The following is a 16,933-nucleotide window of genomic DNA, read 5'->3' as shown; positions in this document are numbered from 1 at the left end:
AAAGGAAAATGTCCGGTTCAATTATAAGCCGGCAGATGTCTACAGTTTAATACTCAATGGCGGCTTATGAGAGGGGCCTAATGACATATGGTTAAGTGCATCGGGTTATCTAAGCCGCTGCAGGTATTGTGAGTAATTCAAATTGTCTACAGCTTTATCATAAATGAGCCAGAAATTTTACAGCGCGTGGCTTCTTTTAAACCGGAAATGTGAGCCGCCATAGCTCAGCAGATGCAATTTTTGACTAAGTGTGGTGAAAACAAGTTTCACAGATCGCAGTAATTATTTTGGATCAAACGGTTGGCTAAAGAGAAAAAATTTGTAGACCTAGAACTGACGCAGAAGAAGTCCATGGATTCAGAATGGGACCTTATTTCAAACAAAGGGGATCTACTAGTGTCAAAATGGATGTCAACAACTACCGCAGGAGCTCTGTGCTACTCTTGGATCGAAACATGACCATAGTGGCAGAACTACAGGGAACTCGCGAAGAACAGCGAAGAACAGCGAAGAACAGTGGAAACCTAATGCGGATCTATGGTGGAGAGGTGCAGGGACTTACAGGTGCGGAGTTACGGCAGGGGTTCATCGCGTTTCTCTGGTCACGTCAGGGTGATGCAGCGGCCTGAGTTGGTGAAGATGAGGAAACCCGCGGCGGCGGCGGCGGAGCTCGGGCGGCAGCACAGTGGCGAGAGGAGGAAGAAGATGGAGGCGACGAGTGACTAGAGGCTCATGGGCCGGGCTATTTATAAGGTGAAGCTCATAAGCGGGCGCGAGAAACGAGGAGGTCACGGCGTGATTATCTCGCCCCAGAGGCGCCTCGATTTTCGGGATGACCATTAAAGATAAGATCCGTTGGGATTTTATGGAATAAAGAAATGAACTTAATGGAAGATGACGTCATGGCGGGTTATCAGGAATCCAGAAGATGACGTCACGGCGGGTTAAAACCTTCGCACAAATGTAAGCCGGAAGATTTTCTCTCAAAGGGATTGAAGATTGACATGAACTGGTTCAAATCAATCTGGGGCCTAATGTTGAGGATATAACCCTTAGAGTCACCCGCCAGGAGGGGCCGGGTTACTCAAAATGGTCATCACGCGAAGCCCAGTACCGAGCTTGAAGACGGCGGGTCAATGATGGGCCTAAGACCCGGAGATGGCTCAAGGCCCGTAGTGATAAACCGCCATATGGCAAGACTTGTAGTGTAAGGCAAGAATAGTTGAGAGTCCGAGCCGGACACTCTTATGAGCCGGCCGGGACTCTGAGAGCCGCTGGGCATCAACCTCTCTATATAAAGGGACGACCCTGCGGCGGTTTAGAGACAAGTAAGATCTCATGGAGAGCCAGGCATAGTAATCAAGCTCCCTGGTCATCGAAACCATAATCAATACCACCTCAACTGGACGTAGGCTTTTACCTTCACCGTAAGGGGCCGAACCAATATAACCCTCGTGTTCCTTGTCCCGTTTAACCCCTTTAAGCTTCCTAGCTGCGATGGCTCCACGACTAAGTCCTAGCTCGAGGACATCTGTCGTGACAATTCCACGACAGTTTGGCCTACTAGATTGATCTTTCTTGCAATGGGAGAAGTGCTTAGCTTTGGGTTCAATCTTGCGGTGTCCTTTCCCAGTGATAGTAGCGGCTGCAAGGCACGTATTGTATTGTTGCCATCAAGGATAACAAGATGGGGTTTTATCATATTGCATGAATTTATCCCTCTACATCATGTCATCTTGCTTAAGGCGTTACTCTGTTTTCATGAACTTAATACTCTAGATGCATGCTGGATAGCGGTCGATGAGTGGAGTAATAGTAGTAGATGCAGGCAGGAGTCGGTCTACTTGTCTCGGACGTGATGCCTATATACATGATCATATGTAACACCCCGGATGTAACTTTCCATATTTGTAACTCCAACTCTTGCCATTTTCGGCCATGTGTTATGATATTCCTCTGTGGTCGGGTTTTGTTTGTCGTTTTGCATTTTGTTCATGTCATGCATATCATATCATGTCATCATGTGCATTGCATTTGCATACGTGTTCGTCTCAGGCATCCGAGCATTTTCCCCGTTGTCCGTTTTGCAATCCGGCGCTCCCACCTCCTCCGGCACACCCCTTTTGTTTTCGTTTCGTGAGCGGGTGTCAAGCATTCACGGAATGGACCGAGGCTTGTCAAGTGGCCCTAGTATACCACCGGGAGACCACTGGTCAAGTTTCGTTCCATTTGGAGGTCGTTTGGTACTCCAACGGTTAACCAGGTAACCGTAGATGCCTTCTGTGTGTTGCAGCAAAAAACCCTCTCTAAACAGCCCAAAACCCACCTAACTCTCTTCCATGCTCTAGGTCGTTCGATCACTATCGTGTGGGCGAAAACCGCACCTCATTGGACTCTCCTATCTCCCTCTACCTATATATTTGCATCCCTCCCGATTTACGTTCGCAGTCCAAACCCTAACCTCACCCTCCGGCGCCGCCGGACGTGTCTGTACCCCGTCGAACGAAGCCCCGCAGCAAATCACACGCTGCCACGTCACCGCGCGCCGCCGCCCGTACGCCCGCGCCGCCCGCGGCCCGCCGAAGCCCGCAGGAGGCCCTCCCGGCCCGAGCGCCCCGCGCCTCCCTCCGCGCGACCCGCCGCCGACCTCATCGCCGGCCGGCGCCGCCCCGCCGCCGACCTCATCGCCGACCGCCGCCGCCGCGTCGCCTCCTACCGTACGCCGCCGCCCGCACCGCCGCCTCTCCGGCGAGGCCGGCCCCGAGCGCCGCCTCCCCGTCCCCCCTCACCGGCGCCCCGCCATCCCCGGCCCGCCGCCCTCCAGCACCGCCTCGCCTTCCCTCCATAGTCGCCGACGGGAACGAGCTCCCGCACCTCGATCCCGATCCAGTCAACGCAGGTTGACTTTTTCTCCCCCTCCCGAAATCTCGAAGTCCCAGTTCCTCATAATATGTGCACGTTTTCATTGCATCGTAACTCTCTGCATATAGCTCCGTTTCGCGCGTGTAATATATCGAGATGTTCTTCTCGTGATGCTCTACATTTTGTTCAATTGCACCATGTTCATTAGAGTCCATCTTGATGCCCAAATCTCTGGTGCAAGAGTGCTAGTTGCTGTTATCTGCTGTTACTTAGCAGAACTTGGAGATTTGTTATTTTTGTATCATTTAATCTCTGCATCTTATGGGCATGAGATCTACATGTGTTTTGTTGTATGCCATGCCATCTTTCTAGTGGTGTATGCCATGTATTTTTGTGACCTCTGTCGTGACTAGCACAAGCATGCAAACTAGGCTCCTTAATGTTTCTGATTTCAGGGACTTGGTATTTTTTCTGTCTTTGTCTGCTGTTATTTTGTTGCCATGTAAACTTGATGCTACAGAGAGATCCATGCATATTTTGGAGATGTTCAGTAAGGATGTTTTGTAGATATTGTTGTAATTGATCCATTAATGCCCTTGTTTGCAATTATGGAGTGCCATAGCATGACTCAATCTTGCTCTACTTTTGCTATAAAATATTTCTGGCAGATTCTTGACAAGATTTGCAATCTTGCCAAGCTTATTGTAGTTGATCCATACATGCTATGTAATTGTTCTTGCCATGGATAGCTTCATAAACATGCCATCTTGCTGTAGGTATGCTTTGTTTGTCATGCATTGCTCTGTAGTGAGTGCATCAAGCTCACAAAGAGGCCTACATATTAATATTTCTGCCATGCTCTGTTTTCTGCTAAGTCTGAAACCTGATAACGAAACTTGCTATGTTTACATGGTTGCCTTCATATCTTCTGGTCCTTTTTGGCTTATGGTCAGTAAGGGACTTTTGTCATATGCATTTAGTAAAATAATTCCATGCCTTGTTTTGCCATGTTAAGTTCCAGTAGCATGTTGATTTCGTGCTCTGAACATTGCTACCTGATGCTGTTTCTGCCATATCCAGTAATTTCAGTCTGTGAACCTGTTATCTTTTGCACTTTTGCCATGCTTGTTTGAGCTTGTTATGTTGTGAACTAGCCGTAGCTCAGTGTTCATCTTTTGTCAAGCATCTCCTGTAGATTACTTTCTTATGCTTTGTTGCTCTGTTGGGGTGCTGTAGCATTGTTACTTGTTGCAATCTAAGTGCTATCATGCTGTTAATCGCAGATTCGTGTCATTCTTGTTTTGCTTGCCATTTGCAAACCGTGCATCCGTTTCCGGTGATCTTTATATTGATTTCAACCGAAATCATCTCATCTTTCCAGTGGCATGCTTGGTTTGCCAAGTTACTGCCTTGTTCATCATTTTCCTTCCGGAGCACGCATATGCATCGCATATCATATCTTGCATATCATACATGTTTTGCATCATGTTGCTTGTGCATTCCCCGTGATTGATTGTGGTTCCGTTGCTTGTGTTCTTGTCTTGGGTAGAGCCGGGAGATGAGTTCGTGAACGAGGAACCTGTTGAGTACGCTTACGAGGATCAAGCTTTCGACAACTCTGAAAACCTTGCAGGCAAGATGACCACCCCTCGATATCACTTATATCTTTGCTTTGATAGTTGTTCGTTCTATTGCCATGCTGCGCTACCTACCATTTTCTATATCATGCCTCCCATATTGCCATGTCAGCCTCTAACCATCCCTTCCTAGCAAACCGTTGTTTGGCTAAGTTACCGCTTTTGCTCAGCCCTTCTTATAGCGTTGCTAGTTGCAGGTGAAGTTGAAGTTTGTTCCATGTTGGAACATGGATATTTTGGAATATCACAATATCTATTATTATATTAATGCGTCTATATATTTGGTAAAGGGTGGAAGGCTCGGCCTTATGCCTGGTGTTTTGTTTCACTCTTGTCGCCCTAGTTTCTGTCATACTGGTATTATGTTCCTTGAGTTTGCGTTCCTTACGCGGTTGGGTGATTTATGGGACCCCCTTGACAGTTCGCCTTGAATAAAACTCCTCCAGCAAGGCCCAACTTTGGTTTTACCATTTGCCACCTAAGCCTTTTCCCCCGGGTTTTCGCGAGCCTGAGGGTCATCTTTATTTTAACCCCCCGGGTTAGTGCTCCTTCGAGTGTTGGTCCGAACTGAGTAGACTGCGGGCCCCCTCGTGGAAACTCGAGGTCTGGTTTTACTCGTAGGATGTCTCATCCGGTGTGCCCTGAGAACGAGATATGTGAAGCTCCTATCGGGATTTGTCGGCGCATCGGGCGGCTTTGCTGGTCTTGTTTTACCATTGTCGAAATGTCTTGTAAACCGGGATTCCGAGACTGATCGGGTCTTTCCGGGAGAAGGTTTATCCTTCGTTGACCGTGAGAGCTTATGATGGGCTACGTTGGGACACCCCTGCAGGGTATTATCTTTCGAAAGCCGTGCCCGCGGTTATGAGGCAGATGGTAATTTGTTAATGTCCGGTTGTAGAGAATTTGTCACTTGACCCAATTAAAATACATCAACCGTGTGTGTAGCCGTGATGGTCTCTTCTCGGCGGAGTCCGGGAAGTGAACACGGTTTGAGTTATGAATGACGTAAGTAGAAGTTCAGGATCACTTCTTGGTCATTACTAGATGACGACCGTTCCGTTGCTTCTCTTCTCGCTCTCATTTGCGTAAGTTAGCCACCATATATGCTTATTGCCTGCTGCAGCTCCACCTCTTTACACCATCCTTTCCTATAAGCTTGCTGAGTCCTCGTGACTCACAGATTCTACCAAAACAGTTGCAGGTGCCGACGATGCCAGTGCAGATGATGGGATCGACCTCAAGTGGGAGTTCGATGAGGAACGTGGTCGTTCCTATGTGTCTTTTCCTGATGATCAGTAGTGGTGCCCAGTTGGGACGATCGGGGATCTAGCATTTGGGGTTATCTTATTTTCATTTGGATCTTGACCGTAGTCGGTCTATGTTGTGTATTTTGGATGATGTATGAATTATATTTATGTATTGTGTGAAGTGGCGATTGTAAGCCAACTCTCGTTATCCCATTCTTGTTCATTACATGGGATTGTGTGAAGATGACCCTTCTTGCGACAAAACCACAATGCGGTTATGCCTCTAAGTCGTGCCTCGACACGTGGGAGATATAGCCGCACCGTGGGCGTTACATCATACCTAGATATTCTCATAACTATGCTCAATTCTGTCAATTGCTCAACAGTAATTCGTTCACCCACCGTAAAATACTTATGCTCTTGAGAGAAGCCACTAGTGAAACCTATGGCCCCCGGGTCTATCTTCATCATATTAATCTTCCAACACTTTGTTATTGCCTTTGCTTTTTTACTTTGCTTTTATTTTACTTTGCATCTTTATCACAAAAATACCAAAAATATTATCCTATCATATCTATCAGATCTCACTCTCATAAGTGACCATGAAGGGATTGACAACCCCTTATCGCGTTGGTTGCGAGGATTTATTTGTATTGTGCGTAGCCTCCTACTGGATTGATACTTTGGTTCTCAAAAACTGAGGGAAATACTTAAGCTACTTTGCTGCATCACCCTTTCCTCTTCAAGGGAAAACCAACGCAGTGCTCAAGAGGTAGCAGCCATCTCTCTCGAACTCCTCTGAACTGCAGGCCTACGGTCCTAATCTCGCACAGCTATGCCTGTGGGCCTACTAGGCCTTCTGTGGGCCTGCATCCAGGCCCAACTAGCTGGGTTTCTAGTCATATGCAGGCCGTGGTGGCCCTGTAGGCGGCATTTTAAAAAAAACCTGTATTTTTTTGTTTTTTTGCATTATTTAATTTTTTAGAGTTTTTGAGTGATTCTTTTCGCTTTAGGTCCAAAAATTATAAACTTTCTGTGAAATTTGAATTATATGAAATTTGTTTGAATCACTAGTTTGTGAATAACTTTACTTCAAAAATATTTTTTTGAGTGATTCTTTTTCCTGCTATGTAATATTAGTGTGGTTTATCATTATATTCAATTTGGTAATTTTTAGGTTATTTTAAATGGGTGTTTTAATAAAAAAACATGGGTGTTTTAATCAAAAACAAATTTTGTTATTTTAGTTTGCTATTAAAGTTTCTAACAAAAAATACTTTCTGTAAATTCTTTTTGCTATTAATGTTTTTAACAAAAAATACTTTGATAACTTTAGTTGCATAAACTTATAAAATTTTAGTTTAAAAAATACTAGAGTTTTATAAAAGTTTTGTAGTTCATTCTTTTTGCTATTAGTTCATTTTTTGAGCTAAATGACCCTGAAATTGAAAAGCACTACAAATGAACTCTGAAAAGGTTGAAAGTTGGCATGGTATCATCATTTCACCCACATAGCATGTGCTAAAAAGTTGAGAGGGTTACGGCAAAAGCTGGATGCACTTCGTGTACAAAACGGATAATCTCTTTCGAACTATCAGGATTTCGGACGAAAACTCATCTGTTACAAAGGTATTACATTTTTTTGAACTTATTTGAACTCCATACTTTTTGTGTGTTCAAAATAAGCCATTCAAAGCCACATCATCAATTTTCAACCCTTTCAGACTTCATTTGGTATTTTTCATGCATTTACTGATTTTTTTGAGCTAAATGACCCTGAAATTGAAAAGCACTACAAATGAACTCTGAAAAGGTTGAAAGTTGGCATGGTATCATCATTTCACCCATATAGCATGTCATAAAATGTTGAGAGGGTTACGGAAAAAACTGGATGCACTTCGTGTAAAAAAACGGACAATCTCTTTCGAAGTATTAGGGTTTCATACGAAAACTCATATGTTACAAAAGCATCATCATAATAGTTGTGGAGAGAAAGTCTTCACTTTTTCTTCGTTTGTGTCCTTTACTTGTTGCGCCGTAACCATGGATAATCTTCATCGTTTAACAGGGTGCTTGGGTCAGCCTTGACTTTGAAGGGAGGAATTTCATGAAACTTTTCATAATCTTCAGACATGTCTGTCTTGCCCTCCACTCCCACGATGTCTCTTTTTCCTGAAAGAACTATGTGGCACTTTGGCTCATCGTATGATGTATTCGGTTCCTTATCTTTTCTTTTTCTCGGTTTGGTAGACATGTCCTTCACATAGAAAACCTGCGCCACATCAATGGCTAGGACGAATGGTTCGTCTGTGTACCCAAGATTGTTCAGATCCACTGTTGTCATTCCGTACTGTGGGTCTACTTGTACCCCGCCTCCTGACAGATTGACCCATTTGCACTGAAACAAAGGGACCTTAAAATCATGTCCATAGTCAAGTTCCCATATGTCCACTATGTAACCATAATATGTGTCCTTTCCCCTCTTGGTTGCTGCATCAAAGCGGACACCATTGTTTTGGTTGGTGCTCTTTTGATCTTGGGCGATCGTGTAAAATGTTTTCCCATTTATCTTGTACCCTTTGTAAGTCAATACAGTCGAAGATGGTCCCCTGGCCAACGAGTACAGCTCATCAGAAACAGTGTTGTCACCCATGAGACGTGTTTGCAACCAATTGCCGAAAGTCCTGATGTGTTCACATGTAATCCAGTTGTCACACTGCTCCTGGTGTTTGGAGCGTTGAATATTCTTGTATTCATTGACATACGGGGTCACCAAGGTAGAATTTTGTAGAACTGTGTAGTGTGCTTGAGACCAATAATGCCCGTCCCTACATATTATTAAGTCTGCTCCTAGCGTGCCTTTTCCAGTCTGTCTCCCCTCATACCGCGATTGAGGGAGACCAATCTTCTTAAGGTCAGGAATGAAGTCAACACAAAACCCAATGACCTCCTCTATTTGATGGTCCGTGGAGATGCTTCCTTCTGGCCTAGCGCGGCTACGAACATATTTCTTTAAGACTCCCATGAACCTCTCAAAGGGCAAGATATTGTGTAGAAATACAGGGCCTAGAATGACAATCTCGTCGAATAGATGAACTAGGACGTGCGTCATGATATTGAAGAAGGATGGTGGGAACACCAGCTCGAAACTGACAAGACATTGCACCAAATCACTCCTTAACCTTGGTAGGATTTCTGGATCGATCACCTTCTGAGAGATTGCATTGAGGAATGCACATAGCTTCACAATGGCTAATCGAACGTTTTCCGGTAGAAGCCCCTTCAATTCAACCGGAAGCAGTTGCGTCATAATCACGTGGCAGTCATGAGACTTTAGGTTCTCGAACTTTTTCTCTGCCATATTTATTATTCCCTTTATATTCGACGAGAAGCCAGACGGGACCTTCATACTGAGCAGGCATTCACAGAAGATTTCCTTCTCTTCTTTGGTAAGAGCGTAGCTGGCAGGACCATCATACTGCTTTGGAGGCATGCCGTCTTTTTTGTGCACACGCTGCTGGTCCTCCCGTGCCTCTGGTGTATCTTTTGTCTTCCCATACATGCCCAAGAAGCCTAGCAGGTTCATGCAAAGATTCTTCGTCACATGCATCACGTCGATTGCAGAGCAGACCTCTAGGTCTTTCCAATAGGGCAGGTCCCAAAATATAGATTTCTTTTTCCACATGGGTGCGCGTCCCTCAGCGTCAATCGGAACAGATAGTCCGCCGGGACCCTTTCCAAAGATTACTTGTAAATCATTGACCATAGCAAGTATGTGATCACCAGTACGGAGGGCGGGCTTCTTCCGGTGATCTGCCTCGCCTTTGAAATGCTTGCCTTTCTTTCAACATTGATGGTTGGTCGGAAGAAATCGACGATGCCCCAGGTACACATTCTTCCTGCATTTGTCCAAATATATACTTTCGGTGTCATCTAAACAGTGCGTGCATGCGTGGTATCCCTTGTTTGTCTGTCCTGAAAGGTTACTAAGAGCAGGCCAATAATTGATCGTTACAAACAGCAATGCATGTAGGTCAAATTCCTGCTGGTCTTGCTCATCCCACACACATACACCTTTTCCATTCCACAGCTGTAAAAGTTCTTCAACTAATGGCCTTAGGTACACATCAATGTCGTTGCCGGGTTGCTTAGGGCCTTGGATGAGAACTGGCATCATAATGAACTTCCGCTTCATGCACAGCCAAGGAGGAAGGTTATAGATACATAGAGTCACGGGCCAGGTGCTATGGTTGCTGCTCTGCTCCCCAAAAGGATTAATGCCATCCACGCTTAAACCAAACCATACGTTCCTTGCGTCACCTCCAAAGTCCCCCCACTTTCTCTTGATTTTTCTCCACTGTGACCCGTCAGCGGGTGCTCTCAACTTCCCGTCTTTCTTACGGTCCTCTTTGTGCCATCGCATCAACTTGGCATGCTCTTTGTTTCTGAACAGACGTTTCAACCATGGTATTATAGGAGCATACCACATCACCTTGGCAGGAACCCTCTTTATGGGCCGCTCGCCCTCAACATCACCAGGGTCATCTCGTCTGATCTTATACCGCAATGCACCGCATACCGGGCATGCGATCAAATCCTCGTACGCACCTCGGTAGAGGACGCAGTCATTAGGGCATGCATGTATCTTCTGCACCTCCAATCTTAGAGGGCATAGAACCTTCTTTGCTCCGTACGTACTATCGAGCAATTCGTTATCCTTTGGAAGCTTCTTCTTCAATATTTTCAGTAGCTTCTCAAATCCATTGTAAGATACACCATTGTCTGCCTTCCACTGCAGCAATTCCAGTGTGGTACCGAGCTTTGTGTTGCCATCTTCATAATTTGGGTACAACCCTTTTTTGTGATCCTCTAACAAGCGATCGAACTTCAACTTCTCCTTTTCACTTTCGCATTGTCTCTTTGCATCAACAATGACCCGGCGAAGATCATCATCGGGCACATCGTCTGGTTCCTCTTGATCTTCAGCTTCCCCCGTTGCAGCATCACCGTATTCAGGGGGCACATAGTTGTCATCATCCTCTTCTTCTTCGTTGTCTTCCATCATTACCCCTCTTTCTCCGTGCTTGGTCCAAACAATATAGTGTGGCATGAAACCCTTCATAAGCAGGTGGGTGTGAAGGATTTTCTGGTCAGAGCAAGACTTCGTATTCACACATATAGGGCATGGACAACACATAAAATTCTGCTTGTTTGCCTCAGCCACTTCGAGAAAATTATGCACGCCCTTAATGTACTCGGAGGTGCGTCTTTCACCGTACATCCATTGCCGGTTCATCTGCGTGCATTATATATAATTAAGTGTGTCAAAAACCATTACAGAACATCATGAATACAGAAGTGACCAAATTAATAGAAGTTCATCATCACATTAAAACCAAAGTACAGTAGTGATCAAATATTATTACTGAAAAAATAAATACATAAAGTTCATACATATATAGTTCTCATTGAACAACATATATATAGCTCTCTAGAGCATCTAATTAAACCATACATTGAAACTATGTAAAACATTTCAATGCAACAACAAATGCGATCATAATCGCTACTAAGGTAACAATTGATCCAACGACATAATGATACCAAGCATCGGTATGAATGACATATTTTCTAATCTTTCTAATCTTCAAGCGCATTGCATCCATCTTGATCTTGTAATCATCGACGGCATCCGCAACATGCAACTCCAATCTCATCTTCTCCTCCTCAATTCTTTTCAATTTTTTCTTCGGGTAGTTGTTTTCTTCTTCAACTAAATTTAGCCTCTCGACAATAGGGTCGGTTGGAATTTCCGGTTCACATACCTCCAAGATAAAAATATCTATGTCACGTTGGTTGGCATAATTGTCATAAACACTAAATGAACCAAATAGTTATAAAATATAATATATATATACCACATGCGAATCATAGACAGGACGAGGGCCGACGGAGGCGGATACCAAAAACCATCACACTATATAATAACAAACAATAATAAAAGTAAGAAAATTATACAAGTATCTATCTGAATCATACAAGTAAGAACTTTTTTCTTTTAGAAAGAAGATAAGAACAAGAGGCTCACCACGGTGGTGCCGGCGACAAGATCGGCGCGGGCGATCGACGGCGGTGAGGACGGGACAGGACGGACCGCCAAACCTAGACAAATCTTGAGGAAAATGGAGTTTGGACAAGGAGCTTCGAGAGGAGAAAGCTTAAGTGTGGCTCGGGCATTTCATCGAACACCTCATGTGCATAGGAGATGAGCTAGAGCACCACAAAGCTCTGGCACGGCCAACCAAAGAAATAGAGCAGTGCACTGCTCTGCTCGCGGGCAGGGGGTATATATAGGCCTCTCTTTAGTCCCGGTTTGTGGCTAGAACCGGGACTAAAGGACCCCATTTGGTCCCGGTTCCAGCCACCAACCGGGACTAAAGGTTGTGGGCCAGGAGCGAGGCCCATTGGTCCCGGTTCGTGTCTGGAACCGGGACCAAAGGGGTCAGACGAACCGGGACCAATGGCCCCCGAGGCCCGGCCGGCGCCTTACGAACTGGGATTAATGCACCCATTAGTACCGGTTCGTAGGGAAACCGGGATTAATGCCCTTTTCAGGCCTAGACCATAGACCTGTTTTCTACTAGTGAAAATTGAGAAGGCGAATCATTGATTGTACTCCTCCTTCCCAAAATATAAGGCACCGGTTGACTTTTCTGGTCTTTATTGTACAATTTTGACTATAATTTTCACGTATTGTTTGTCCATTAGTTAGTATGCATACATATAAAATAAAATTCTTTTGCGAGACAAATACGACGATAACATCTTAAAATGTTTAATCCATGTACATTTATATATATTATTGGTCAAAACTGTGCATCAAAAACCATGCAAACTCAATTGCCCCTTATATTTTACTCCCTCCGTTCCTAAATACAAGTCTTTTTAGAAATTTTAATATCCATATTAAAATTTCTAAAAAAGACTTATATTTAAGAATGGAGGGAATAGGAAGGATGGAGTACTTAGAAAAAGGGCACCAGAAGCATCAAGCAGGAGCTACTCCAATAACTACCACGCCACGCATGTCCAGTGATGACGATTGACTCGAGACGGAATCCTCTCAACACCATGCATACTCCGTCCATCAGATTGTCAGATAGTCTTCTTCATCGGAAAAGTCTCAGGTTCCACTCCGCCCGGCGCAGCGCATGCCGTCCGGAGGCGAGCAAGGCACATCGGCGTTTGCACCGCACAAGACATGAACGAGTAAGAAAACCACGGAGCCTTGCAAACGCCGTTGCTACTACTATTTTGAACACGTAGCTTGCAAACGAGTCCATTCGTGCAGTACCATCGGTTGGACAGGCTCAAACGAGCATGCACCACCAGTTTTTACATCTTCAGCATCATCAAACCCATGTATATACACTTTGGCTGGAGTACACACAACACGCGCGCACCACACAGACTCTTCTACGTACTACTCTTCGTCTTCAAATCACCATGAACCTTACCTTACAGGCACGGCTAAAGTAGTAGCTAAACAAAGCAGGCAGAGCACCAGCAGCACGTATCATTCATACGTATTGATCACATGCCGCCGATGCAGGAGAAGATCCTGGCGCTCCGGCCCCGGCGCATCGCCCCGCGGGCCGGCCACTCGGGCGCCGCGGAGCCCACCTCGCCGGCCAGCTCCTCCAGCGACCGGTGCCGCCGGTGCCCCGCCTCCCTCCCCGCGCCGTCCGCCGCCGCCCACTGCTGCTTCTGCTGCTCCCAGACGTCGTCCTCGTCCGCGACGGCGGCGCCGCGCGCCGAGCCGCACCTGGAGTAGCTCCGGGTGCGCCGCTCCTTGATGGCCTTGTAGACGAACGGGATGAGCCCCTCCATTACTGATTAGATGGTTGGCTGGCTTTGGAATCTATGGAGCTTGGGACAGAGAGGGAGGCGACCTCTTATAGGGGGTGCGGGTGCAGCTCCGCCTGCGCCCGTGCTCCGGGCGACGACGGCTTCTTGCAGGTTTCAGCGGGCATGCTCGTGGATTAAAAGAAAAGCCATTTGACTCGGGATGCTACCTCGCGTGTGGTGGCGTGGTGTTGCAATTGGGCTTTGGTTACGGTTGCTTGTGCCCGACTGCCAGAAAACCTCCGATGTTGACGGCTTTGTCTGGCTTCTACCCGATCGTGCTAATCAATCAGTGACCGGCCATTAGCCAACTGCAGTTGTCTGGCCAGCCGATGGTTTTGGTCGGACGGCTGTTTTTGCCTTCTTTGGTTTCGTGGTTAGGCATGTCAAGGCACATGCTGGTATATGCCGGACCGTATTTGGGCAGCCTGTTTGGCAATAGGTTCGTGATCTTGTTCGGAAAAGCAAACAGCTTTCCGTTGCCATGGGTTATAGAAGTTCATGTTCTAGCCAATGCAACCAAAAAATCGATCTACATTATACGTCAACATCGAAAGTGGGCTGCAATTTAATTGCGCCAGCTAGGTTTTGAACTCAAGACCTCTTGACTCTGATACCATGTAGAAATACATGCCCTGGCCAATGCAAACAAAAGACTGGTCTGATGGAAGAGACTAGGCAGCATATTATATGTCAACATGGATAAAAAATAAAAGCATGAGGAGAACTTCAAGGGTTAGAATTATTGTGACGGACAAAATCTGTCCTCTTGATTGCTTGTCGAGTCGGTTTTGATGCGTGGTGAGACGAGATAACGTCTGAAAGTCAGCTCGATGTTGCCCATATAGGTTTAGTTTTTCTAGAGCTGGATACGGGTACATTTGGAGGTAGGCGTGTACTACTCCGGATTGGCGCTAGACAACAAAAACTCCGCTTCTCTCCATCTCTTTGGACAAGTTTGACCTGTATCTCTCAGCAGAAACACGAGGCCAATGATCATTTGTTTGATCATTTCACCTGTACGTATCTCCAATAAAATTCCAAGGCGGTACAGAAAATGGTAGAATCATGAGGTGGAAAAAAGAAGACTAATTTGAAAAAACACGGAATTGCTGATACCTGGCATCAAATGGGCATCGATTTGTTAACTACTCGTCCAGCTAATCGTTGTACAGCACAGCTTGGACAGCAGCAGAAGACACTTCTTAATTGGCAACACGGACAACTAACACATGCATGGTTCCGTTTAAGAACTGCACTCCCTCATTGACGCTGCAAACAAGCACGCGAAAATCGAATGAAGTACAATCAACTTTTTTTTTGATCAAAGAAGGGTTTTCCCCTTCCGATTTTCATTAAAGAAAACCAAGCATAGCAACAAATACAATCAACTTGGTATGATGATACGGTCCCGCGAATTAAATTGAAGAAAACGAGCCTCTGAGTCTCCGACCATGTCGCTGGATAAGATGGAAAGCAGTTGATAATGTTTAATAATCAGTCAATTGGCTATCAGTCTGCAGGCAGACAATCTATGCGATCATCGCTGCGCGCCTTGGGTCTGATCTGGGTCGAGAAAGCGGTGACGTGCTGCCGAGGTGGAGCCCAGGGGAGGCTTGATTCGCCACGGCAAGCCTCTGCAGCGGACACGCCGACATGACACCACGACGGTTAATCTGACAGTAACACCCGGGCTGAATTAGGACTTGTCTGAAACTCTGAAATTTCACGATTTCCATATGACCAGGGCTCCAGGTTTGCAGAAATCTCAAGTTTCACCAAGGTGCTGTCAATATTCTCGACCCCAAAAGAAGCCCAAAAAAGGCTGGGTAAAGAGAGCTTTCATTATGAAACGTACGTACACAGATCCTTTCTTCAGGTTCAGGTATCTGGTTTGCTCCATGACTGTACATTTACCACCAATTAGCCGGATCTGAAGCATTTAAAACTGCTGTTCGGCCACATGCCTTTTGTTTTCTTGACCCCAGCGTTTGTCACATTATCCAAAGAGTTCTGTTTATGTGGAAGCGGATATGGATACCGGATGATGCTATCCCTTCCCTTCCCCCGGAAGCATGCATGTTCTCATGGGTGGCTTCGTTCTCAGCCTGTCGCCGTTTCGTCATAGACAAATAGACAACCTGACCTGACAGGTTACCTAACCCGTTGTTACCGAGAAAAACTAGTAGAGCGGCGTGCTTCCGTTGTGCTCAAATGATGAACTTTGTCTCGGGATCATGAGGACTTTTTCTTGACGAAGAGGTGCAAGGCCACTCTGTCCGTGTGGTATCTATCAGGAAACAGTTACAGTGATGCTAGCAAAGCGAGATTATCCTCTATGATCATCTTCACTTTTCCCAAGTGCAGTTTGCATCACTTTCCCTTGATCAACACACTTTTGTACTGGACTGATCCGTGCAACTTGCAAAGTACAGTGTATATCAACCTTCGTCAGTTACAGGTTTTGGCGGCGTTTACTGAGTAATTTGGGCTCTAAACTCTGAAGATAGGGCTGACACCTGACAGCGAGGCATCTACCAGCCAAACACGTCCGGATGATAGGCCGAGAAGTGACTTCTTTATAATCTCGGCCACGAAGCTGTCCCTCACCCAAAAAAAAAAAAAAGGAACGGCGACGAAGCTGCCTGGTAGATGGCCGCCCATAACAGAACGCACGGGAATTCAATGGCAGGTCGCCGTTGCCATCCAGCAGGCATCAGCGCTTGGTCCAGCTGACCTAGATTTTCGGCTCACGCCTCTATCCGTAGCTGAAGGAATACGCATACTTTTCTCATGGGTCAGTGGCCTCCTCCCGCATTTTACAACACATTCCGGATGCGCTCGCTGACGGTCGAGCTGGCGTGCCGCCGCGCGATAGACCGGCCACCGAACACGAGCAGCTCATGAGACGACTAAGCCCAAGCTTGCGCCTGCATGTTTGTGCGACCCAATTTTTATTAGTATCTTGACGACGAGGGACCAGCCGTCGTAGAAAGGCGCTACTCAAAACTTTGGAAGAGAATTTGCTTGTGTGGTCTGGTCTCCACTATCGAGAAGACGATCGATTTTGACCGGCCGGGGAGGAATCCGCGGTTGCCGCCGTTGTTTCGCCGCCGGCTCGTTTAGTATTGACGGCCGCGACCTGCGAGTGCTCGGTGAGAGGGAAAGGCGTTATGCGGTTCGCGTCGGCACGTCGGAATTTGTGTCGGATGTTCAGCTCGACGTGGTAGGCTCTTCTCGGAATCTCAGGCTCGTAGGTCGGAGCTGTTTCCATTAGAA

At 46.1% G+C, this 16,933-nt stretch overlaps 1 protein-coding gene and 1 pseudogene across 1 annotated transcript; both read right to left on the bottom strand.

The window, feature by feature from the left end:
* Positions 1-8,244: 8,244 nt before the first annotated feature.
* LOC141043073 (uncharacterized) lies at positions 8,245-10,238 on the bottom strand (annotated as a pseudogene).
* Positions 10,239-13,019: 2,781 nt separating this feature from the next.
* On the bottom strand, positions 13,020-13,854 carry LOC109765380 (uncharacterized). Its single transcript, XM_020324168.4, has one exon. It carries the CDS (start codon positions 13,637-13,639, stop codon positions 13,343-13,345), a length of 297 nt encoding a protein of 98 aa, XP_020179757.1. The 5' UTR covers positions 13,640-13,854; the 3' UTR covers positions 13,020-13,342.
* Positions 13,855-16,933: the final 3,079 nt, after the last annotated feature.

The sequence above is a fragment of the Aegilops tauschii genome, chromosome 3 (genome assembly GCF_002575655.3).
Source record: "Aegilops tauschii subsp. strangulata cultivar AL8/78 chromosome 3, Aet v6.0, whole genome shotgun sequence".
NCBI lineage: Eukaryota > Viridiplantae > Streptophyta > Magnoliopsida > Poales > Poaceae > Aegilops > Aegilops tauschii.
The sequence above is the reverse complement of the archived record's forward strand: the minus strand, read 5'-3'. Positions and strand labels throughout refer to the sequence as shown.

Coding starts and splice junctions, on each gene's coding strand:
- LOC109765380 (XM_020324168.4), bottom strand. CDS start 13,639: ATGGAGGGGCTCATCCCGTTCGTCTACAAGGCCATCAAGGAGCGGCGC.